The 25,683-nt window shown below is 41.5% G+C and overlaps 1 protein-coding gene across 2 annotated transcripts in view; it reads left to right on the top strand.

Moving 5' to 3' along the window:
• Galnt3 (polypeptide N-acetylgalactosaminyltransferase 3) overlaps positions 1 to 25,683 on the top strand; it is a 37,470-nt gene that overhangs the window by 4,928 nt on the left and 6,859 nt on the right. For both annotated transcript variants that reach the window (XM_031370480.1, XM_031370479.1), the window contains exons 2-9: positions 8,607 to 9,230; positions 13,423 to 13,595; positions 18,340 to 18,489; positions 20,158 to 20,392; positions 20,851 to 20,968; positions 22,436 to 22,636; positions 24,718 to 24,849; positions 25,021 to 25,122. In XM_031370480.1, the coding sequence (XP_031226340.1) occupies positions 8,716 to 9,230; positions 13,423 to 13,595; positions 18,340 to 18,489; positions 20,158 to 20,392; positions 20,851 to 20,968; positions 22,436 to 22,636; positions 24,718 to 24,849; positions 25,021 to 25,122 (1,626 nt within the window). In that variant the 5' untranslated portion in view covers positions 8,607 to 8,715. The remainder of the gene's footprint in view (positions 1 to 8,606; positions 9,231 to 13,422; positions 13,596 to 18,339; positions 18,490 to 20,157; positions 20,393 to 20,850; positions 20,969 to 22,435; positions 22,637 to 24,717; positions 24,850 to 25,020; positions 25,123 to 25,683) is intronic.

Genomic DNA, 25,683 nt, shown 5'->3' with positions numbered 1-25,683 from the left:
TTGATACAGAAATAGTGCTGATTTTTATTATATGACAGTGCCCTAGGTCCCAGTGGATTAGGTATGCCACTATCCCAGTGTTTAAAAAAATCCTTTGACTCAAGAAAGTTGGGAAGAATAGACTATGAACTATAATACTATCTGGGTATCAGGCCACAAAGACATAGGTTATTTTTTTATCCTTGATTCATCAGCTTCTGCAATAGTTACCATCTGAGTATTTTTGTCCCTCCAAAACACATATATAGAGACCTAATTCCATGTGTGTTAGTGTTAAGAAATGAGAACGGAAGGCAAGCACATTTAGTCCTAACATCCTGGCAGCAGAAACTGGCTGGACTCTGTGAGTTTAAGGATAAGGCTGGCTTACACAGCAAGCTATAGACTAGCCAAGGCTGCTAGTTTAAAGTATCTCAAAAAAAAAAAAAAAAAAAAAAAAAAAAGCCAACCAAACAACAACAAAAAAACCCTCAAAAACCTTTGGAAGGTGATTGGGTCATGAGGGCTCTATTGGGGTTAGGACAGTTAGAGAGTTGGTAGCTTTTTGTAATTCAGCTCTGTGGGGTGCACATACAAGTGTGTCTGCTGTGGGAATGGACCCTCTGGGCATTGGGTCTGTCAGCACCTCAGCCTTGACCTACCCAGCCTCCAGAGTGTGGACACTGCATTTTTGTCTACAAATCAGCCGGAGCAGAATCCTCTGTTACGGCCGTCTCAGACAGACTAAGGCAGCGATCATCAGCTCACTCGTGTCCACATGGTCTGCTTAACGTTGTACTGTGTCCCCCATCACTGCTGAGTCCCTTCCCACTCTCCCCTTTATCAGACTGTTAACGGGTCCCATCCAAGATACCATCCTTTCTTCCTGTCTGACTCCTTCCTGTGCCCTCCTGCCATCCTCCAATCCATCCTCAACTGAATCCCGGAGGCGAGGATTGGAAACAAACAAAATCTGTAAACCGGAACTGCTTTCTGCCATCCAAGTTTGGCACCTGGGAGGGTGGCTTAATGACAGGTTCCCTTGCCTTCATTGTGAGGGACCTGGGTTTGATCCCCAGTATCAATTAAAAAGAAAGTGTCACAAGGGAGGGAGAAGCATTAGGAAACCAGTGTTATGGGGGTCAGAGGGGAGCCTTTGATTGAACTTGCCTGTCTAATTTAGACTGCTAGTATGCCCATCCCATTCCTTTGGGTTCTGTTATTTTGGGACCTCTGTGTTCCCATAAGATTAATTTTTCAGAAGTGAAACGTTAACTTTTTGGTGGGTAGATTTTTTTGTTTATAAATACTCCTCAATTGAGAACATACTCCTGGTGAGGAACGCTGAGAGGGAAGTTTTTACTCAAGAATAGTTTAGTCAAACTAAACTAAAAGTGGAGGGCAGGGACAGAAAATAAAGAAAAGGAATCCTTGACATTAATCTATTCTCCTTTAAAATTTCCTACTAGTCCATGACCAAACCCTCTGTATTTTATCTCTTAAATAGATGCCTCCCAAATGTGCTCGTTTTTTTCTCCAAGCCCATTAAGACCACCATCTCTCCCCTGGACTTTTTTGTGATGGCCAGTCTTTCTGAACTGTTTCTGATTTCCTCCTGGTTTGTTCTTCACACTGCACCCAGAATGAAGACTTTTCAAAATACTTGGCCACAGTGACCCCCTTCTCAAAGCCCTTTCATGCCCTTAGGGTAAGACCAACTCTTTAATGTGGCCTGAAGTCTGGGCCTGACTCAGCTGCTGCCACCCCGCCCCCTCCTGCCCAAGCTCTGGCAGCCACTTTTATTGCCAGGTTCTTGTTGCCTCTAGGTCATTGCCAAGTGTCATTCTCTGGGCCTGTAATAAGCACACCCCCCCTTGTCTTTGGGCCTGTCAGCTAATACCCTCCAGGTTCCAATGTGAACTCCTTTGTTTTCACCTCTAACCAATAACTGGAGTCCGTAAGCACTTCCCCTACTCCTCCTACTGCTGACCTTGCATTCAGTTCTAGCCTAAAGAAAGAACGACCTAGCCCAGAAGAGAGTAGCTAACTTTAATATTTACCCCCATGTTAAACCATGTTTACCAATTTGTATGTAACCTTAAATTTCCACAGCAACCTGTGACGTATGTACTATTTTTCTCCTTTCTTTAGAGGGAAAAAAGGGGGTTAGTTCATTTATTCCCATCTAGAAGGTTCTTGAAATCTCAGAAGACACAGAACCAGGAAAGTCTGATTTGTGTGTGTGTTTGTGTATGTGTGTGTATCCACCTATGTGTAAATAAAATTAAATGGGATGATTAAATGAGTCAAAACTATAACAAGTCTCCAGTCACTTGTCCACCTTTTTCTTAGACACCTCTAACAGTATTCACCTTTGTAATAATATGCTTAGAGTGCTCTTTCTCATATCTGGATATTTTCATTGCCTGCTGACTTCTCATTCCAGCAGATAAATATTTATCTCTTTCAGTTACACATATACCTGCTATTCTTCCTCAACACAGAAGTCTCATTGTTTGTTTGCATTTTAATATTTATTTGTTATGATTATGGAGATATTGTTCACTACCCATTTAAATGTGCCAGTTGAGGTTTTGTTTGGTATTTGAGACACATTCTAATATATAAGGGTGGCCTAGCACTCACTGTGCATTCTGGGTGTTCTCCTTGCAACTGTATGTCATCACACTCAGCCAAGGATTTGATGTAGTTGTTCTTTTATTCGATATAGAGTCTTCTTGCTATATTGACCAGGTTGATCTCAAATGCTTCTTACATAACTAGTCTATCCTTCACCCTCCAAATAGTTGAGACTACCAGCATATATGTCCTGTGGCTAGCTTAGAGACTGCTTTAAACTTTAAGGTTAGTAGTTAAACAATTTAAGAAGAATGACTTGCCCAATTTTTCCATATTTTAGTTGGGGCCCAACTTTGTATTCCAAGATCTCCTCAGTTTTGCATAGTCTTAACTATCAAGATATTGGTCCTTCCTAACTGTCCTCTTGTTCTGCTTTGAACCATTGCCATATGGGCCTCTTCTGGGTCTTCTGTTTGTGATTTCCCTTTGATGACATCTCTTAGTTATTATTTTTTTTTCTTTTTAGATACTGTGACCCTTCGTACTTATTCTCTCTGTTGTTTTGTATAATATGTCTTCCTGAACAATGGTCTGTGGGTAAGAAACTCTAGATCCTACATTGTGAAAATCACCACATCACCTTCACACTTTATCTTCGTGGCCAATTTCTCTTGTTACTCTTTTCGAGACAGTCATCATTTTCAAAAACAACACACGATATGTTTTCTTCATTGTTGCTGTCTGACAAAAGTTTCCTTCTGGAACTAGCGAGTTCCTTTCACCAAGCAGAGTGATCCTCACCTCAGCTTGAATCTCGCAGCCCCCCATCAACTGATTTGCTGCTCAGCTTGAATCTCGCAGCTCCCCATCAACTGATTTGCTGAGTTCAGCTGACCTTTAAGTCTCTTTTCCAAACCGCACATCTCTTTGATTTCTTGCTCAGATTATTTTTAATAATCCCATAATAACTTCTACCTGCCTATCTGACCTCCTGATTTCATGTATGTGAGTACACTGTAGCTGTCTTCAGACACATCAGAAAAGGGCATCGGACCCCATTACAGATGGTTGTGAGCCACCATGTGGTTGCTGGGAATTGAACTCGGGACCTCCGGAAAAGCACTCAGTGCTCCTAACCACTGAGCCATCTCTCCAGCCCCCAGTACAACTTTCAAGGGTAATCATTTTAACTTTCAGTTCTAGTTATCATCTCGCTTAAAGTCCCCCAAGACCTCACCCATTGCTTAAGGAGGTAAGTTTAAATACCTCAGGATTACAGACTTCTCCCTACCCAGTTTGGAACTTGGCATTCAGCACAAGGATGCCCAGCCTCAGTTTGTGACAACTGATTCTTCATGGCCTTAAGGAAAATGACCCTGTCTGAGGTCAGCTATTAAAACAGCAGTTAAGTTTTATGCTGACACTGGTTTATGTCTAGTGTAAGCTTGTAACAAAGGAAGCTGTTGGTTGCCTGGCCACTGAGAGAGAGTGGTGCAGGGATACCAAAGATGGCTGGAGCAGCCATAGCTATTTTATATTTCCTATTCGGTACACTTGCTACCCGATCTTAAAAATGCTGTAAATGATTTGAAGTACTGGATTTGATTATGGTACAGCTAGGTTGATTAACTAGGTAAGGAGCAATGGGGAAACTTACTATGTAGAAATTCAAATCCTCCCAAGATTGTTAGAGCAAGAATTATTAAAGTACAGCCCCGGATCCAGGTTTGGAGCACAGCCTGGTTTTGTACAAAAACAAAACAACAAACAGCTCCCCCTCAAACAAACAAACCAAATGGTTTGGTAAGAACAGACACGATTATTCATTTTATTCCTTTTCTTTTTTTCTTTCTTTCTTTCTGGCATTGAGTAGTTAACTAGAGACCCTAGGGTCTTCAAATCAAAAGAAAGGAGGGTAGGAAGGAAAGGACTGACTGACTCTCCGTGGAGAGTTTGCTGTCCTGTCTACATGCTGGTGGCCACTGAGAGGACAGCACCAGACCTAGGGCGGAGCGGAAGGTAAGCGGGTAGGAAGATGAACGCAGCTGAGCAACACAGACTTTCTATTTTGCTTTCCACATCCCTATCCTTTAACACGCTGGAGTCTTCAAAGGAAGAATGGACAGAAATGACCTTCTCCTTAGGAGCTTTGTGCTCCCTTCCCCCATAAGTGGAATGGCTGATTCGACTTAACTAAGTGCATCTTGGACACTCACCCTGCAGCTACATTCCATAGAGTCTGTCAACATTCCTTCCCCAGGTGTTGTGAACCACACCCATGAAGCAGCAGTCTTCGGGGTTGCTCTTTTTCAAAGGTCATGGAGATCAGCTTGCTAATTTCAGTGGTGTTAATGGGATCCAGTAAGCAGTAGAAGCAGAGAGGTGACAACAGTCATTACTCACCAACGGCCAAGTTGATAACATCCTTTCTCGTGGAAGGCAGGGAGGGTGGAGAGGCATCAGAAAGCATCATCTTCCGTGGCATTTCTGGTGACTGAGATGGTTTTGGCAGATTCCTTAGTGGTCAGGAATGAATGAAACAGATGGGTGACTTTTAGTTGTCAGGACCAAGAGTTATAGTTTGAGCCATTTTTCCAACCCTAAGTCAGCTCACAGACCCAGAACTCTTCTCCAGCTGGACCAACAGCCGTTTACTAGAGAGCATCCTTGGGAGAAAAAGAAGCACTCAGACTTGTGTACCAGTTCCTAGAAACCAAAAATACCAAATTAGCAACTTACCGTGCTCAAGTAGCAGACCGAGTGGCACTCACACTCGGCTTCACTTCTTCAAAGTTCTCCCTCCTCTGAGTGGGGGTGAGGGCAGGTAAGCCATAACACACGGCTCCTCAGGTGACACTTTCCAAACCATAGCGCGTTGTCTCCTTTAGCTGTATCTATGACTTCTTAGGGGTATTGTCTTAGTCCAGACGATAAAGAAAGGAAACTCGGGCCTGATTTACAAATGAGTTTGCAGTTATCTGGTAGCCCTGAGAATGGACCAATGCAGAATTTAGCGCTACCCATTGTTGGTTGTGAAGATAAAAAAAGGAAAAGAAAAAAGAAAAAAACAGGAAAATTTACCTAAAGATAGAAATTGTATTTGTCCAGTATGTCTAGGATGAGAGATGGCCAGAGTGTAGATCTTTATTGACTGCCTGGGAGTTACTAACGATCTTTGATTGGGGTCTTGAAAGACTGGGGCCTGAAAGACTAGTGGTGCTGATATTTGAGGATATGTATTTAACCCTATTAGCAGACCCTGATGAGGCTTCTCTCATCTAAAGACACCAAAAGATTTTTGATTTCAAGAGAAAGCTCTGAATGATCAAGTGAAGAAAGCTACACACCCGCGGATGTCAGCCAGCAGCTATCCCCAGCTACCCCAGTGCTCTTTCTGTGGCTGTGAATAGTGGGCCCAGTATACAGGGATAGCACCCGCGTGCACACGGGCTTCCATTTCTAAAGTGGCCACATCTACTGCTGTGTTCCCAGTCGACAGAGACCAACCTTGGGCCCTGTAGTGGATGGGCAAGGCTGAATAGTCCAAAGGAAGGCCTTTACTCCTTCCCAGTTTAGTGTACGTATGCTTCAGTTATCAGCCAGTTCTGCAATATTGGAGTAGAACCTCCTAAGTATTTCTCCTGTGCCACCTAAAACAGTGCTCAGCCATGTCATAAAGTGCTTCAAAGTCACTGAGGATAACAGGAGATTCCCTTCCTGGCTTCAGGGCTCTTAATGAACATACTTGTACCACTGTGCAGCTTCTCCAGTACTAGGCCCCCACAGGGAACGGCATTTCTAGAGCTGGCCTCTCCCCACTCCATTCCTTTTTCCAGGGCTTGACTTGGGCAGTAGAGCTGTGTCCTCCCAACCTAAATTACTGTTCTCCAAACTCTTTCCCAGACTTACACAGAGGTCTGAAACAATTGGTCATTTGTGGAGGCAGCTATCTACCCCAGGCAGCCAGCCTGAAGTTATCTTGGCCTCAGCTGCACATAAAAAAAAAAAAAAAAAAAAAAAGTGCACACAACTTCTGAAGCCAGCAGTGTTCGTCAACACCTAACCCATCCCAGGAACCTGTTCCTCTGTGTGAATAGTCTCTTCCAGGATGCCCAAAGGCAGTTTTCTGACAAATCTCAGAACTGTTGACTGTGTTAAGTCTGTCTCTGTAGGTATCTGGCTCCTATTCTCTTACCACGTGCTATCGGAGCCTTCACACACCTCTCTACCTTTCTAGTGCCATTGTGCCTATTGCCTTTACTGGCTGACTTTTCTAATATAAACAGTTGATTAGGATCCTCTCTTAAAATTATCAGCTCCTGAAACAAGAAAAAAAGGGTAAATTGCAGATTCCCTGGAAGATGTTCAGGCGTTTCGTGAACTGGACTCTACCTGACCTCCCTGTGTAATCACCTGCCGGTCCCCACCCGGGCTTCCCTTGCAGCACTGTGCTTGGGTCAGCATGGCCTTTCTTACTTCTACACCTTCAAAGCACCCTCCATTCAGTCTCTCATCTGTGTCTTGCCAATCTACCTAAAGTTTACTATCTTTCAAGATTGTGTTTGGCCATGTCAGTCATTTCCCCTCAGATTTCTAGAAACCATCCCAACCTTTTAGTCTTTCCATAGCACATAGGATTCTGCCTCGCCTGCTGGCTTGCCTTATATTACCTTGAGGAGGCTCAGCCTCTGGTTCCTGGGGAGAAAGGTCATCAGGAATGTGGTGGCCCCTCCTAGAAGAATATTTGACACATAGAAAATTGTACAACTATGTGAAGATTAGAAAGAAATGTAAAAACCTAACAGGTCACTTCATTATAACATGAGTCTCCTAAAGCTAGAAATGCCCAGAAGTATTGGATCTCACTTTTAAGGACAATAGACATCATTATTGAGGCAGCGTTTGGGGCCAAGGTTAACTTGCTTTTCTTATTTTAAATTTTTTTTTTAATAACTTTGGAACAAGCATTGAATAAAGAGTCCAAGTTAGTTTTCACTGTTACAAATGACATTTTCTTGAAATGTTTTGAAGGCTGGGGGCCAACAGGTAGTTTCCCTTTCCTTACCCCTACTAATGTGTTGGCTACAGTGATGCGTGGCATGGAGTCATATACTGAGCCCTTTGACATGATATATTTTAAAGCGCCATGAAGAAAATCAACTTCCAGCCTGCAGGCTGACATAAATTCACATTGGCCCAGGACCCATTGAACATGGTGTTCTCTTCTCATGCTCAATTGCAAACAGCCCTTCATCAAGCCAATTTCTGTCCTTTAAACCCTGCAGGCCCAGAGACACCTTGAGTAAAGCTAATGCATCTCACGTTATGCTGTTAGGTTTTACCTTTCTGAGAGTTATGGAAATAGCTGCTGAAAACATTGACTTAAGTGCTTTTGCTGGCCTTGCTCTAGAGAACCCGCCGTGACCCACAGAACTATCCCATGAGCATCTCGGGGAGAAGATGGTTGCTGCCTTGCTGGGAAATGCTTGGTCGGCTCCCTTAGCTGGAGTGGTGCTTCACAGGTTAATAATGCCCAGCACAAGAAAAGGTCACTGTTGAGGATGTTTGGCAGCGCGTGCTAGCATAGCTTTACTTAGCAGTGAATCTGTCCTGTTTGTAATCTGCTTAATGAAGTCCTTTGACTCCTTGGCTATCAAGTGAATATATTCCTTTTTAAAAATCTGAAAATATATTTGTAATACAGTACTTAGTGTATATCATATAGTAGTTATTGACAGAGTTAATAAAATGTGTGTATGTGGTTTTGGTTTTTTTGTTTTGTTTTGTTTTGTTTTTTCTTGCTTGCTCTTGTTTTTCCTGGCAAGAAAGTTTTATTCTTTCAACAGCCCAGTAGATCAGAGTCAATTACCATAAGTGTTTTCTTCTTGAGGTATAATTTTCTTAAGGTTTAAATATCTGTGTATCCTTTAAACTGTAAGAGTACATTGCAGCTTGTGTTCAGTTGTTGGTTGAAGTAATAAGTTGTACCCTGACTGTAGGAAGGAATTGCTCCTAATACTAATCCCATCTGTCATCTCTGTTTATAGGTATTACCATTTAAAGAAACCCTTTTACTGGCAAACCTATGCTAAAGAGTATAAGTAACAAAGGAAACCGGAACTGCTCTCTGTCAAGTAACAAGCATTTAATGCCAGAATGGCTCACCTCAAGCGACTAGTGAAATTGCACATTAAAAGACATTACCACAGAAAGTTCTGGAAGCTTGGTGCAGTCATCTTTTTCTTTTTAGTAGTTCTGATTTTAATGCAAAGAGAAGTAAGTGTTCAATATTCCAAGGAGGAATTGAAGATGGAGAGAAACTTGAAAAACAAAAACAAAATGTTTGACTTTATGCTCGAAGCTGTAAATAATATTAAAGATGCAATGCCAAAGATGCAAATAGGAGCACCCATCAAGGAGAGCATAGACGTCCCCGAGAGGCCCTGCTTGCAAGGGTACTACACAGCTGCAGAGCTGAAACCGGTTCTCGACCGCCCACCTCAGGATTCCAACGCACCTGGTGCTTCTGGCAAGCCATTTAAGATCACCCACCTCAGCCTGGAGGAGCAGAAGGAGAAAGAGCGAGGGGAATCGAAGCACTGCTTCAATGCCTTTGCAAGTGACAGAATTTCTCTACACCGGGACCTTGGCCCCGACACCCGACCACCTGAGTATGTTCGAGAATATTCACTTGCCCTTTGTCAGCAGGGTTTTCAAGGAAGAGGCACTAACTCAGCTCATTCCTTAGGTGGTCGCTCGCTCGCTCGGAATTGGAATATTGGTCAATGCTGTTTGTTTGATGTTTCCTTTGTTTTCATTTACAGTGTTTGAGGTGATAGAGTCTCTGTAGCTCTTACTGGTTTGGTAGTGGGGACGTGAAATGTACCTTCTGAATTAGGAAACTGAATTCTAGATCTGCTTCGTGCTGGGGAAATCTTTTTTTTTCTTTTTCCTCAAATGGCATAATTTCCTTGTCTATTTAGGAACACTTGGACAGTTTTGGTAGAAATGTAGGAGGTGAAGGGGCTGTTTACATGTCTTTGATTTGCTGTGGGATAGAAATGTTTTTTAAAATGTGCCAAGATTTTGAAGCTCTTAGGTGGTTTGCTGGTTTGTGAAGTGCATCACACACTTTGTGAGCACTGTCACTACATGGCTGTACCTCAGAATGCCCTGGGTCGTGTACACTTTGTTTTAAGGGTGGATTTTGTAGCTAACTTCCACTTACTCAGAGCTCTCTACTGGTGCATTCTCGTGTCTGCAGAATTAGCTCCCAAGTACCAAGAGGCAGGTATTCCTTATTACTGATTAACTGGTGACATTAACATTCTTGTCTCGACTGTACAGAATCTTCTTGTATTGGTTGAGAGTTGTTTGGTAACCAATTATATGGTTGGTTTTGGAGAAGGTACCATGAGGTACAGAGAAGGAGGTGTATTCTTTTGTTTTAGGGTGAAATGTTCTGTAGATATCTGTTAAATCCATTTGGCTCATGACTGTACAGAATCTTTCTCTGCTAATTAGCTATTTTGTGGCTGGAGAGATGGCTCACAGGTTAAGAGCACTAACTGTTCTTCCAGAGGTCCCAAGTTCAATTCCCAACAACCACATGGTGGCTGATAACCATGTATAATGAGATCTGGTGCCCTCTTCTGGCATGCAGATAGAATATTGTATATATAATAAATCTTTAAAAAACAAAAAGCTATTTTGCTACCTGTAAGGTGACGTTCAAATGCTGTGTTTGAATGACAGAAGGTAAGATGAACCCCAGCACTCTTGAGCCATCCATGAATTTTTGAGAGCACAAGACAGGCACACAGTAGGCATCTAGTGCCTATTATCTATTTTGTTACCTGATGGCAGATTACATTTGCCATTGAATCAAAACAAACAAACCCAGACTTTTGTAGATGGGTTTATTCTTTTTCTCAGAGTTTGCCAGATTTGTGATTGTGAGCCGCTGCATCCCTGCATGTTGACATTGCAGGTGTAGATTTATGTAACCGTTCTAATCAGTGTGGCTCAAGGATAAGTTGCCCGTCCCTTCAGGGTAAATGTGGGAAGAAAAGGTTGCTTTATAGCATATCCTAGTGTTACAGAGTTCCTCTCGCATCACTCGATTCTGATGCAGCATTATGTTTTACTAATTCTGGGAGAATTCATGACTGAAAAGCAATCTACATAAAAATTCATCAAGCATAATTTTTATTCATTGAGATGTCAGTTACAATCAGCTGAAGATGAGCATTTTAATTCTAGCATTAACAAGCTTCGATACTTGTCAGTAATTTGATGAAGGAGGAAAAGACCGCTGAGCATGTTAACAGCAGTTAGGTTTTAGGGGTTGAGATCTGCTCCTCTACTTCCTGGATAGCACTTTGTTGGGGGCCAGGGTGCTAAATTCCAGTCATTTCTTATGTTGAGGGTAACCAGTGTCAGCACAACCCCTTGTGTTTTTTCAAGACCCATCAGTCCTTTGGGTCTAGTTTCTCTCAGAGCTAGGTAATAAACTGATTGGTAATTGAAGCGGCTTCTCAATGCTGAAATATACAAATGTCCTTACAGTAAATATAGAGTCCCTGTGGCAGCTTCTTTGATTGCACTATTTTAAAAGATATGAATTGGCTCTTTAGCATAAATTTACTATGTACATTATTTCAAAATGATTGCAGTTTATAAAGTCATACTGAGAGATGTTATCGCTTTCATTATTGATGTAGCTAACACTTTGCTAAGACCTTCCTGTCATTTTTTTACTAATTCACATTAATAGTTACCTGTTAGGCAAACAAATCCTTATCTACTTAAACAGAAGGAAATTGCGTGATTAAATTGATAGCATTTTACTAGTGGGGTGTGTATGTGTGTGGGGGTGGGCGTGTGTGCAGTTTTGTATATTGCATCTTTAATATATAACTTTTAATTGATACTGTATTGACGACTGAACAAATAAAGGTATGTAAAAATCCTTAATCCCCAAATTTTCTTACCTTTCTATACCATAAGAAAGTACCATGCCATAGAGTTTTTCCAGAACTCTTATTTAGCATTTATGTTGGTTTATAAACTATTATGTGTTAAAATAAGAACTTATATTTAGTAACTTCTTTCTGTGTCATTCCTGTAAAGAGTGTGTGTGTGTTTGGGTTTCATTCTCACTCAGTAGTATATTCACAATTCGGTTTACAGAAGGCTGCTCGCCTTAACTCTGGCACTGTACCTCCAATGGTGCGATTTCATTGCTCTGCCCTTTCCCTCAGCTTAGCAAACGTGGCCTCTTGACAGATCCCTCTGATCTAATTCCTTTCCTCTTCCGTAAACTTTCCACCCTACTGACCTGCTTTTGGTAAAGAGCCCTAAACACATTGCTACCGAGGTATGGATAGAAAGCTTTTCATGACAGAACTCGATTTGTTTGGTGGCCCAACTGCCATGCTGGAGATGGCGTTATTGGCCGCTCAAAGCAGCTGAAGTTTGTTGGGTCTTATCTCTCTACAAGTGAATGATTTACTTCCTTGAGTTTGAGCAGCAATGTTTGATTGTCCACGTACTGTTTTTATAGGGTGTGAGAATGATATAGTCTGCTGCCCAAAATGATGCAGCCATGTTACGACATTTCTGTGACCATAGAGAGACTGTTGCCTTACCAGCTGATCTCCTGCACAGAACACACGTGGTTAATTTTATGCCCTGGTGTTGTCAGCCCTTCACTCTTTCTTCACCTCATCTCCAAAGGCTGGTGGCTGAGGATCTTGATATCTCAAGGGCTGGAGGCTGTACTGAGCCACGGACCCTACTGTCTTCATTATTTTATAAATAATGTAACTTTGAGGAAGAAGACAGTGTCACAAGAGTGAACTCGATGATAATAATATGTAACTAATGCTTTTAGGTAATCGATGCTAACCTTAGTCAGGTTAAGACCACTTAGGAGCCCTTTCCCCGTGTACATCAATGTAACAGATGTTTATATGCACAAAACTTCTTTTTCTTTTTTTTTAAGACCCAGTCTCAGTATGTACCCTTGGCTGGCCTCTTATTTGCTGTGTAGACCAGACATGGCTCAAGCTCCCCGAGATTCGCCTGCCTCTGCCTTCCAGTTGCTGCTGCTGAGTCATGATACATGACTGGTCCAGTACAAATCTTTTAATAAGAATACATAGGTCTTTACATTTCTAAATGTATCCTGTTAAAGGACAGTTTGAAAATGATAGGTCTGAATTAAACAGCAAATCCCCTTATCAGAGTGAGTTCTTCAATACAGGTGGGTAAGTAGCACCAGGCATTTGAAGATCATAAAACCCAGGTTTTATGCTAGGCTTATTTCCTGTTTTGAGTTCACATATAAAGTAAATTGATCAAATTAACCTGGGAAATACTTAGGAAATACACATCCTATACATACAAACATATCTAACGCCAAATAATTTCAACAAAACTGAGTACTTGATTAATGAAGTTGTACAGTCTAAATCAAAAATAAGGAAAATGGGTGACCTAGGCAAGAAAACAAAGTATTTTAGTTTTTACAAAGAGTAAAAACCAAGTTAGAAGGTTTGATTTTTGCATGCCGCTTCATTAATAGGCTGTATCTCTTTCTAAAATCAAACTGTGTAGAAAACTCAACAGCCATACATTGGACACAGTTAGGGTGAATAAGCCGCCTGTGGAGCATTGCTTTAACCTAGTTATATTTATACACCACGAAGATAATTTCATATAGGACGAAACCCAGCTGCTGTCCTTTGGGATGAGAGTGATGAAATGGTGATAGCTTTAGCAGTCATGTAGAAATGGTGCGACCATGGTGAGGTAAATTGAAAGTCATAACTGTTCTCCCACTTCTTTGGCTTTTTCTAGATGTATTGAACAAAAATTTAAGCGCTGCCCGCCCCTGCCTACCACCAGTGTCATAATAGTCTTTCACAATGAAGCGTGGTCCACGCTGCTTAGGACTGTCCACAGTGTGCTCTATTCGTCACCTGCAATACTGCTGAAGGAGATCATTTTGGTGGACGATGCTAGTGTAGATGGTAAGAAAGCATATGCTTATCAACAAATGCCTGTGGTCATGTCCAAAGTCTGCCTGGCTTGCGTCGTATGCCCTGGGTACCACCCCAGAGCCCGACAGGGTTGGATGGTGTGTGATGAATGGTGGAGTCTGACTTTGAGGATGCCACAGTTGGATGTTTGGGGTTGTGAGATTTTCTAAACACCATTAGTCATAACCGTAGGTCTTGGTATGTGGTGGTTACTCTAGAGCACAGTGGCTAAGCCACCAGATACGATCATGAAGTAAAGCCGCTTGGGCTGGAACCCCAGCTCTGGTCCTAACCAGCTGTGTGAATTGTTAAGTTACTTCCTCTTCAGGCTCAGTTTCTGTATTGGTAAATGGAGACAGTGCCATGCTGTTTCTAATTTAAATGATGCCATTGCCTTCTAAACCATTGAAAAGGAAAACTACAGCAAGTTTAATCAATATCCTGCTGATGATATGAAGCATCCCATTGTATGCCTCAGAACTGGAGCATTGCTGGGTTTTTAAATATGAAGGAATTCATGTAAGTACCATCATTAACAGGTGATGTTAGTAAGTGCCTGTGCCACAGTGTTGTTCCGTCCTGGTTAGCTGGGCGTTTTCCCCATTGTAGTCCTAAGGATCTAACGCAGACCTCATGCGTGGCAGGTAACTGCTATACCACAGAAGTATGTCCTCAGACCTGGGTTATAAAAAATAGTCAGTTTGGTTTTTAAGATTAGCAATGCTCTTTAAATGTCTGTTTCTACTTAAAATCATAAGTCAGATACTAATTAGATATTTTGAATGGGAATCCAAAGTCTAATATTCTGTTTTCTAATTTTTCAAAATTATGTTAAGTACAAAAGAATTTATTTCAGCGATTACAGAATTTACTCCTGAGTAAACACAGGTTTTCAGTTGGATTCCCAGAGGCTTCATCCCAAATTTTAGTTGTTTCTTCATTTTGTAAAATGGGTACAAAATGTCCTCATTAAATTCAAAACATTGTTGTGTGCATCATCTTATATGCACAAGAAAAGAAAAATATGAATACCCCATTAAGTTGCATTACTTGTATCCTATCCAGACATGGTAATAAGTGGGCATAAAATGAAGCTATTGACCTCCTCACATACAGCTCCACATGTTTCCATGGCTTCCACTGAAACATTGAGAATAAACTCAGGCTGTATTCTCAATAAAGAGAAACATTTGTCCAGGAAAGAAAACGTTTCCCAATTCAGAGATTTTTGATATGAATATAAGAGCTAGTCTCCAAAATGAGTAAGCTTTATAATTCATGTCTTCTGGACTCAACTTAGACTCCATACATTAGATGTGGTGTTGGGTGCCCGCAATGCCAGCTGATACCTGGGGCCACAGCAAACAAATAGAAAAAACAAACAAGCAAGCAGAACCCAGAGTGGGCCAAGAAAAGGAAGGGGAAATGGAGTTACACACTCTGGAGATCTTTGATTCTAACACCCTTTCTGATTACTTTACCACTTAACTGTAACTAGCTGGTATTTTGCTGCTTAATCCGATTTTGTGGTTCTTCCTGTCTGGTTGGACAGCAGCCAGTGGGTTTTAAGTCATGCTTGATTAAGGTCTGTGTCAACTCTAAGTTTACCTGGAAAAAGCCACTAATGTAGTCTTAAGAATGTTTTCTTTTCGTTTTTTTCCTCTTGGATTTCTCAAATGTCTTTTCATACACGGTGTTTACTTTGCTTGATTGTCCCAAGTAGCGAGGCAACAGAAGCATGTCAAATTTACTTCTCGTGGGCATTCAGTTGAAAACCGCATCCCTGTTTAAAAGCTCAAACAACCATTGAATTAAGGGACATAGGAATGAAGACATACCCATTCATCTTCTTCCTGTTTCAACCAATCCTTTTATTTGCTTCCCTAATCACTTTCAAAATAAGCATAAAGCTTACCTAATTACATAAGAGTCATACCCATTTAAAATTTCACGTTTTTCACCAGACACTGGTTAGCACCCCTTTTTGGCTCCAGAATATTTCGTTTGATGAGCTAGACATTTTTCCGATGGCTTACCTTGTCTGTCCCTGTAACCTCACTCATGCCGCACAGGTGGCAGTGAGTGCTGTCCAAGAGCTTGAGTCATTGGATTTACTTTGTCCTTCCCCTCTCCCTAAGAGTAGAGAAGGAGACCTGCTTAGCGCAAGGGCATGCTCTCCTTTTTTAATCATTAGAAACACTGGGCAACAAAGTTGAGCTGGTTTCTTTTTTCTGTTTGTTTGTTTGTTTGTTTTTTTTTTTGAGACAGGGTTTCTCTGTATAGCCCCGGCTGTCCTAGAACTCACTCTGTAGACCAGGCTGACCTCAGAACTCAGAAGTCCGCCTGCATCTGCCTCCCAAGAGCTGGTTTCTTAACAAAATTTATACTTGAATGCTAGTGTAATTTGTCTCATGTTCCACCTATCTGGGATATATGGCCCTCTTTGCTGTAAGGAGCCTGGGAAAAGCCAGGAGTGGTGGTCTCAGTACTCAGAGGCTGAGGCAGATCTGTACAGGATACACACTTGTCTAGAAAGTCATACACACACACACACACACACACACACAGAGAGAGAGAGAGAGAGAGAGAGAGAGAGAGAGAGAGAGAGAGAGAGAGAAAGGGAGGAGGAGAGGGAGGGAGAGAGAGAGGTAGACAGAGAGACAGAGAAACTAACTAGTTTGTTTAGGAAAAGCAGCATGAGATGTGGACATTCAAGTCATAGTTAAATCCCATGACAGCAGAACCAAAGATAAAAGAGTACAAAGATATAAAGAGTAGTGCTATATAGTAGACCATGTGTTCTACTGTCTAGGAGTGTCCATCTCATTGTCCCAACCATCACCTGTGCTGCTAATTCTATCACATCCTCCCTATAGATAAGGGATCTAAAGTACAGGAAAGGTAAAATAACTTGTCTAAGGCCAAGCAGTTAAAGGCAATGTCGCTCAAACCTAAGATCTCTGATCTGATGTAAGTTTTGTACTTACCTTCCCAAAATGGAGTATAGGTTGGATAAAAGTCTAGGGGGCAGATAAGAATTTGAACATATTTTAGATGTTTGGGGTTTTTTTTGTTTGTTTGTTTCTTTGTTTGTTAATGATTTTTCTATATTTTGAGTGTGGGTGTTTTACCTGCCTGTATGTTTGTACACCATATGCATGGAGCCCAAGGAGGCCAGGAGACATCAGATCCCCCTGAGAGTGGAGTTATAAAGTTAGGCACCAGAATGTGGATGCTGGGAATTGAACCTTGGTCCTCTGGAAGAACAGTCAATTCTCATAAGCTCTGAGCCATCTCTCCAACCCCTTTTTGGTGGGGGCAGGGTGTATTGGAAGGATATGTATGTCATAATTCCAATGAATAAAGCAACATGAACACCTTTGAAATTTTCAAGTCACCGAAAGTCTTTTATGGTTATGCATGTGGGTATAGTGCAGCCTTGCATGTATTGAGGAGACTATCCCCGATGCACCTACATGGAGTTAAGATGCTAAGTCCGTGGCAGCAACAGGGAGATGGTAATGGACTTCATCTCCCTGGGTGTTCTTCCTGGAGTACCAGTCCGCTGATGAATACTTAACCTTTACAACAGCAGCATTCCCTCTCCATCTCTGAAGACACCTATGTCATCCAAGCCAAAGCCAAGCTCTTCTGCACTTGCCTTTGAAATGTGGCAGGAGCAAACGCACACTACAAGGTGTTACTTCCTCCATGCTTGCCCGTATATGTGAGTTCTGGGCCTGACGAGGTCACTTAAACTCAATTACACTCTTAACAAGAATTCGGGAATTTAATAGCAAGCTAGATTCATTGGTATAAGCTGTAATCCCAGCAACTCTGTCGGCTGAGGCACGAGAATCATGCATTCTGTTCTAGGCCAGCCTGCGCTTTGTAGCAAGACCATGTCTGAACCAAAAGACAAAATGAAATGCCCACCACACCAAAAATAATTTAAGGCCACAGAGTGAACTGAAGATGCTTAAAACTGTGAACAGCCCTTGATTGATTTGATTCAGTTTTCTTTCATCAGTATCCTCAAGTTTTGCTTCTTATCCGTCTCATCCAAACTCAGATGTTTAGCATCCTAAATTACGTATGTTACTGTGGCTTTGTCTGTGCGTTTACCTGATTTATGTGCTCCTTTTTAGTTCTGTATTGTTTTGGGAAAGAAATCAAGAGAAGCCTAAAGTTTTCTGCTGATGGTACAAATGTCCCTCCAACCATAACTCTGAGCATCAGTTAGGGTACTAAGCTGTTTTGATCACTGCCTAACAGCTAGTGAAACTGAAGTGCATTGATGGCCTGTCATTTCTTGCCATGGCTCTCAAATTTTAGTACCAGCTGAAACATTGTTTGAATTTTTGTTTAAATTAAAATCTATCTGACTCCCATAGTAACTCTCTGAGAGCTTTCCAAACTCCCAGGATCTAATCTATATAGGCTTTCTCACATGCCCCTGACATATCGCATGTATTTGTATACAGTGGACGGAGTAAGTCCAAACTATAGCATTAACTAATGTAGGAGTTATAGTTTGTATACATAGTCTCATTTTCTCAAAGAGTTAAAGGTAATAGAATGCCTCTTTTACTGACAGAATGAACAAATGAATTTAGCAGAATCTTGACCTGAATTTACAAGGGTCAGTGGCTGGTGATTTCATTAGCTTTCATGTGTTATATATGAAAACAAATTTCAGTAAAAGTTAATTTTCATTTTTTTTCCTCCTTTACAGACTACTTGCATGAAAAACTAGAGGAATACATAAAACAGTTTTCTATTGTGAAAATAGTCAGGCAGCAAGAGAGGAAAGGCCTGATCACGGCGCGGTTGCTAGGGGCAGCTGTAGCAACTGCGGAGACGCTCACGTTCTTAGACGCTCACTGTAAGTTCCCGTCCATTCGCAGATGGCTTGTAACTTTCCTCCTCCTCCCCTTCGTTGGAAAGTTAATTTTCTTTAGATGTCTAATTGCGTTCTCCCGAGTAGCATCCTTAACTGATGACAGCCATGACAAGCCAAGCAGCGAGTGGCTCCGCATCAGAGCTTCGCATATTGAGCTCCTGCCTCCCCAGTGTTTGCAGTACCCAGCTTTCCCTGTGGGTGGTGCTTGCTTATGAACCCCCTGCCCCAGATGTTTTTTCTGCTCTAAGAAAACAGAAGACAGGGAGGACTGTTTGCTTACTGTTTTTCATTCCTACACTGTGAGGTTAAACTAGGTATGTTTAAACTAGGTTAATCTAGGTATGATCAGCACCATCATTAAACTTTGTTTCCATACTGCCACTTTTAACTTTTATAATCTTTTTGCCCCCCTGCTGAAGAGCCGCTGAATCTGTTCTGCCCAGTAAGGGGTATCCTGCTATCTGGTCCATGAATACTGCAGTTTTGCTACTTTGGTTACTCTGGGGTATTGTTCCTGTGTTTCCATTGTTTTCGGTGGCACTGTTGATAGTTTTAGAAAGCCCTTTGGTGTCTGCCTGCAGTGATATGCTAGACATTAACAAAGTTCCCTCAGTCCCTGGAACTGTAAGCTTTGAGAGCACTCATCTTATGAATGCTTGACCTTGTCCTGCCATGCTCTTAGGTTATACTTCACCCAAAATCTGGTTGAAACATATACTAATTATTACAGAAAGGCTTTTGTACTTTATTTTTGTTGTTGTTGAGAGCTATCACATCTGATATTCTCTTAATCTAGCTTTTGGAAAATGAGTGGAGATCGGGAGGTGTTTTTCACTGATGCAAAACTGCAGTAGGATCTGGTTAGCAATTCTTCCCCTGCTGGTCAACTGTCCTTCTGTTTCATGACTGCCAAGTTTAATTTAATGAAGGTCTTACCTGTGTGATGTGCAGTGTGCCTCAAGACCATGACTCTGACCTTCATGGGACTCCCTGCCCCAGGCCCACTTCCATCAGGACTATAGCAGCTTTGGATAATTTTTCTCTAGTCACAAAATTCAGAATATTCTAACTTTCTGACTCTCTTTCTCCTAAGACTCAGGAAGAGAAATTAAGATTTCAGCAACTGTGCCTCAGTTGTGGGGAGGAAAACTTATTTAAATAACAGAATAATTTTAGGGTTACATGCAAAGGTTCCCTTGATTCATAGCCCTCTCTTAAAAGGTGTATTAGGGTCCACCTCCCATTCTAGGTGAAAAAGGTCACTGTCTTTTCCTTATTTTAGTATTTCTTTTTAATCCTATTCTCATCACAAGAGCTCTTAAGATGTCCCTTCTTTTAGAGGTCTGTTGTACAGTATGACAGCTATAGTTAAAACACACACACACACAAGGTGATGAGTGGAGGGTTTATTTAGCATGATCATACTAAATGTGTGCGTGCGTGGCATCCAAACAAGCTGTGTACTATAAATGTATCATTTTTGCCAACTACCCACGTATGTATATTCAAAACACAGATGATCTTTTCCTTCTAGTTCCACCATAAACTTTCCTGAAACACCACGGGGGTAGGGGGTGGGGAGGGGGAGTGCAGGGGAGGGAAGATATTTGAGCATTTCCGTAAACTGACAGTAGCTTCTGCTTTGTGCAGGCGAGTGCTTCTATGGCTGGCTGGAACCTCTGCTGGCCAGAATAGCAGAGAACTACACAGCCGTGGTGAGTCCAGACATCGCATCCATAGATCTAAACACATTTGAGTTCAACAAGCCTTCTCCCTATGGAAGCAACCATAACCGTGGAAATTTTGATTGGAGCCTCTCCTTTGGCTGGGAATCACTTCCTGATCATGAGAAGCAACGCAGGAAAGATGAAACCTACCCGATTAAGTAAGACACTTGCTCCTTGCTCCCATGCCTTAGCACTCACAGCACAGCACCAAACGCTGCACATGTATATGCGTCCTCACAGGATCTGCTTGTGTGATAATCCTTAATAACGGGGAGAATTCTCTCTATATGTGTAGATTGTAATATACTAAGCTCTTCAGCGTGGCATTATTGAGCTGCCAGTAGGTTTGGGTGAATTTTCATGTCTTCATAAATTGTAGTTTTTTTAAGAAAGTAAAGCAGGTTAAGGAGAGATACAATAATATAGAATATGACATTTTTAAAAAGTACTTACTTTCCCCAAAACCTTACCGTTGAAGAACTTTTAGCTATCGGTTATCTACATGAGATTATAAATGCCCTAACTCCTCACCTGTAATGTAAATTTGGTTCTTTAAATGTCCTCTTTCATCTTGTTTAATCTCTGTAACAAATTATGATGATCTATTTCTCCTTAGGACCCCCACCTTTGCAGGAGGCCTTTTTTCTATATCTAAAGAATATTTTGAGCACATTGGAAGTTACGATGAAGAAATGGAAATCTGGGGAGGTGAAAATATAGAAATGTCATTCCGAGTAAGTTTATGGAGGCTAAGCGTAGCATGCATGTCAACAGTGTGAGGCGCTGTGTTCTGCGCGGCTCACACAGACGATTGCAGATGTATGCTGCCTTCATGAATTCAGTGCCTTCTATAATGTCATTGCTGGAAAATTGGCAAATGAGGCTATGTCTGTTTAAGTTGTAACTTGATATATTTATTCATGGTTGCCAGTGTAACAAGAGGAATCAGTTAAACTCCTGTGTCCAGGCAATAACACCAATTAATGCACTTGTAGCTACTGACTTCCAGCCAAGATAAATATAATTAAGGCTAGTGCTTCAGGAAATGAGCTGATTATCAGGGGAGTCCATATGGAAAACATTTATTTATAGCTGTAAAGGACACTAGATGAAATTCCTCGCATCCTGTGAGCTGCTCTCCTCTCTTTCATAGTGCGTGTTACAAGTTAATAGAAACAAAACAAAGCTTTTAGTAGGCACGGCCCATGCTTCATATAGTCAGTTTCATGAGTTCATTTCTGTGGCAGCCATGTCACTCACTGTTAGTCCTGTAGATTGGAATGCAGTGGGGGTAGGGTGGGGGGGAGAACCGGGAATGAGAAGGTTTAGGCTTTGGGGCTGTCTCCATTGCATACTGGCAGAGGTGGTCTCTTCTGCACTGCTAAGGGCCAGGGCCTTTGTAAACTTAGCTCAGCGTCTCCAGCCCCTAGCCAACACTGAATCTCAATGCAGTTTGCTGCAATGAACTTCTGAATCCTCTGATGTGTTTAAATGAGGAAAGGACAGAAGTCTGAGCACCACTCTCACTTGCAGCATCTATTGTTAAGCATGGCTTCTCGTTTTAGGCCTTTTACTTGCTGACCATTGGCGGGAGAACCAATTGCTAAGGCATGTTATTTAGAACTACTGGAACTGGTAGACTCATTCTAGATAGGCACAGACTTCTTAGTATGATGAAAAACTCTTTTGAAATTACAATGGGTTAAATTTTGGCAATAACTGCCTTCTTGAATGGTTCTCTTTGATACCAAGTTGAATATCTAAGGAGTAAATAGAGTCTGGGTCCTTTTGTACCAGGAGAGCTGCTTCACATCTTAGAAGAAAAGTGTGTAGCTTCATCAGGTGAGCGTGAGTTTAAGGTGGAAGTCAGCTACACTGGAGCCTTGCTTCTCTCCGCATATTAGAACACTTGCGTAATTATTGGCCAAAAAGGAAACTTGGAACTAGTTCTAGGAAGGACTCAGAACTCATGATTTTTGCAAACCTACTCTCTGAAGATGTGCATTTGTCCTCTGTTTCTCGGTGCATTTAATAAAACTGTTGTTTACATTTATAGAACATAAATTGAACTGGCATAGAGACTATGACATACCAGTAAATCTCTATAATTTGTTCTTATTGATATCTTAAAGGTAAACTTAGAGCAACAGCTTGTTTTTCCCACAATACTGGAAATTTAAACAAATATCATTAATTGTCAGGTGTGGCAATGTGGTGGGCAGTTGGAGATTATGCCTTGCTCTGTTGTTGGACATGTTTTTCGCAGCAAAAGCCCTCATACCTTCCCAAAAGGCACTCAGGTGATTGCTCGTAACCAAGTTCGCCTTGCAGAAGTCTGGATGGACGAATACAAGGAAATATTTTATAGGAGAAACACAGATGCAGCAAAAATCGTTAAGCAAGTAAGTGAGAGCCGCGGTATGAAATGACAGTTAAAAACTACTCCAGACCCACAGGCCTTGCTGCTTGAATCACCTTTAGTTAAGAAAGAAAAAAAGGGAGACGTTTAAAAAGTATTTTTGAAGGTCAGCTTTTAAATTTTAAACCTTCAAATAAATAACTTTGGGCTGTCAAGATGGTCTAGTGGTAAAGGTGCTTGTCACCAAGCCAGAGTTCTATCCCTGGGGCCCATACCTTGGCCGGTGTATATGTACTTAGACATGCAGGCACACACACACACACACACACACCCCACCACCACCACCACCACCACCACCACCACCCATAATAATAATGATAGTAATAAATAGTAATAGTATGCTAGTTTGCTCTCTTAAGAGGAAAATTTAAACAGCATTATGAAATTCAGACATTTACTTTTAATATGAAAGATATTTTTGTGACTGCCTCCAAATATTATTTGATTAAGTAGGACTTCCTTTAACCATTCTCAATTGACATGAATAACTCTTAACTAGAGATTTGAAGTGGCATTTTGAAGCAGATATGCAGATGGGGTCTTACTGTGGCATAACAATGAACTGGAAGTAACAAAGCTCTAAGAATACAAAAGGGGGTTGCTGTTCATAATGTGATTGCCAGGTGCCTGAGCTGGGTTTTGTGGTTCCTGTTCTTTCTTTCTCCTCCCCTATCTTGAGAGAGGCCATATGCATCCTGCCCATTTCCCACAGGAGCTATGAGACAGGGCAATGATAAGTGCATGAGTACGAGCCTGCAGTGTTTGCTGTCGTTTCTCAGGTACCATCCACAGAGACAGGGTCTCTGTCTGCTCAGGGAATAATGCTAGGTTGTCAGACTAGGGAGAGACCCAGGGATCATCCTGCCTCAGAATCTCCCCAGAGGGGTTAAAGCCCTTCTTGCCATGCAGGTTCCAGGGACTAAGCTCCCATATTTAGCTCCTAAACATGTGATACTCTTACTAGTGACTATTCATAGACTCTAGTTGGCAGAATCATGAGACTTAAAGCATTAGAACTGGGCCTCAGCAGCTTTGTCTGGGAGTGATGAACTGACTAATAGTGTAAGGACATTGTCTATAGGAAGCAGCACTAACTTAGAGAAGGCATTTCTGTGGCGTCAGGCATCTGTGCATTGACTGCTACTGTGAAGAAAGATCTCTTTACCCATTTGTTGTCCGCAGTATCTCCCTACAAGTTAGTAAGGTGCACTACTCCAGGGTGGATCTCTTAACTAAAGGTGACTAAGTCAGGTCCAGCAAATCTATACTACAAGCCTGAGCAGAAAGTGGGTGCTAAATAAAGCTTCTCACCCATTGAGGGGCTGTGAAGTGAGCCAGCCAGTACCTGTCCCCATGACAGGACACATAAGCTAATGTCCCTAAGAGTCATTCTGTTTTGCTAAAGCACCAGAGCTCAAGCTATTGAGCTTGGCTCAAGCCTTGGTTGAAGTGATTAGCTCCATTATTTCTTTCTGCTCTCATCCTTTTTTTTTTCTTTTTTGGTATCAAATTCAGTTTTCCTCTAAATGCTTCCCATAAACGGGATATTTTTTTTTCAGTTTGGTGTATGTTTAATTGTCTTCTTTGCCCTTTGAATAAAGGAAAATAAAATACAATTAACTGAGAATTCCCTTTTTCAACCCAGTGTCCAGGTGGGAATTTTGTCAAGATTAAAACATTTAAATTAGAAAACATCCAACTGTGCAGTTTGCAGTTGGACTACAAAGAGATATTGATTCCGTTGGGCCTTAGCAACACCTGTCTGCACCGTGTTTCCTCACACTTGGCTATATAAGTCATTTTAAAGGAAAGAGCCAGCACAAATTCAGAATGCTCCCACCACCACAGCTCACAGCTCACAGTAATAAAGTGTATTCCAGCCTCTGGCCCTCACTGCAGTGGGACTTGAGTCTCCTAAACTACCAGGGACCAGACAGGCAGCACACCTGTTGCTTAGATGAACTTTAAGAACTGAATGTAAATACAAGTAGCACCCTTTGAAGTGTGTATCAGAGCCTATTTGACTGAGCATTCCCTTCATCCCCCGCCCCTGTCTATTTCTAGAAATCATTTGGTGATCTTTCAAAAAGATTTGAAATAAAGAAACGCCTTCAGTGTAAAAATTTTACATGGTACCTGAACACTGTTTACCCAGAAGTCTATGTACCAGACCTTAATCCTGTTATATCTGGATATGTGAGTATTTTTTATGTTCCTCTTTGTCCTTGATAAACTCCCTCCCATACCTTTTTAATTTATTGCTTCTGAAGTTTTAAATTATCAATGCCACTTCCCTAAAATGAGTTGAAAAGTAGAAAGTATTCAGTTTAATTTTTTATTAAATCTTTATTTAAATCTTTCACTTAGATTAAGAGTGTTGGTCAACCTTTATGTCTGGATGTTGGTGAAAATAACCAGGGAGGCAAGCCATTGATTCTGTACACGTGCCATGGCCTCGGGGGAAATCAGGTAAGTGTGGCATGGGAAGGCCTTTGTTCTCAGAGCGCTTGCAGACACAGCTGGTGCTGTGTGTTTTCAGAAGTAGCAGCTAAGGTAAACTGGTGTGGAGATGTCTTTAAGCTACACATGGGAATATTAAAAGTGTAGAGTACTTTACTATGGGTTTCACTTTGGCTCTGAAAATAATCTGAAGTTACCCACTTGATCAATAGGAAGGATAATTTAAAAAAAAGAAAAATATCATTGGATTGTGTGTGCACACATGCGTTTGTGAATGTGTGTGTTTAATGTAGTTTTTTTTTATATTTGTGTGATTGTTGGTATGGAGGTTTTGTGAGCTGTCAGGTGAAGGTCATATTAAATATAAGAGCAAGTTGTATCTAGTGTTAATGCTGACATAGCTGCAATGTAAGTTCTTTCAGGGGCAGAGATCACTTCAGTACCCTGCATCCAAATGCTTCTCCCCAACCCATTATGACATCATCCAAATGCTTCTCTCCCTCCATTACTGACATCATCCAAATGCTTCTCTCCCTGCCCCCATTACTGACATCATCCAAATGCTTCTCT

The sequence above is a fragment of the Mastomys coucha genome, unplaced genomic scaffold (genome assembly GCF_008632895.1).
Source record: "Mastomys coucha isolate ucsf_1 unplaced genomic scaffold, UCSF_Mcou_1 pScaffold15, whole genome shotgun sequence".
Taxonomy (NCBI): Eukaryota; Metazoa; Chordata; class Mammalia; order Rodentia; family Muridae; genus Mastomys; species Mastomys coucha.
The sequence above is the reverse complement of the archived record's forward strand: the minus strand, read 5'-3'. Positions and strand labels throughout refer to the sequence as shown.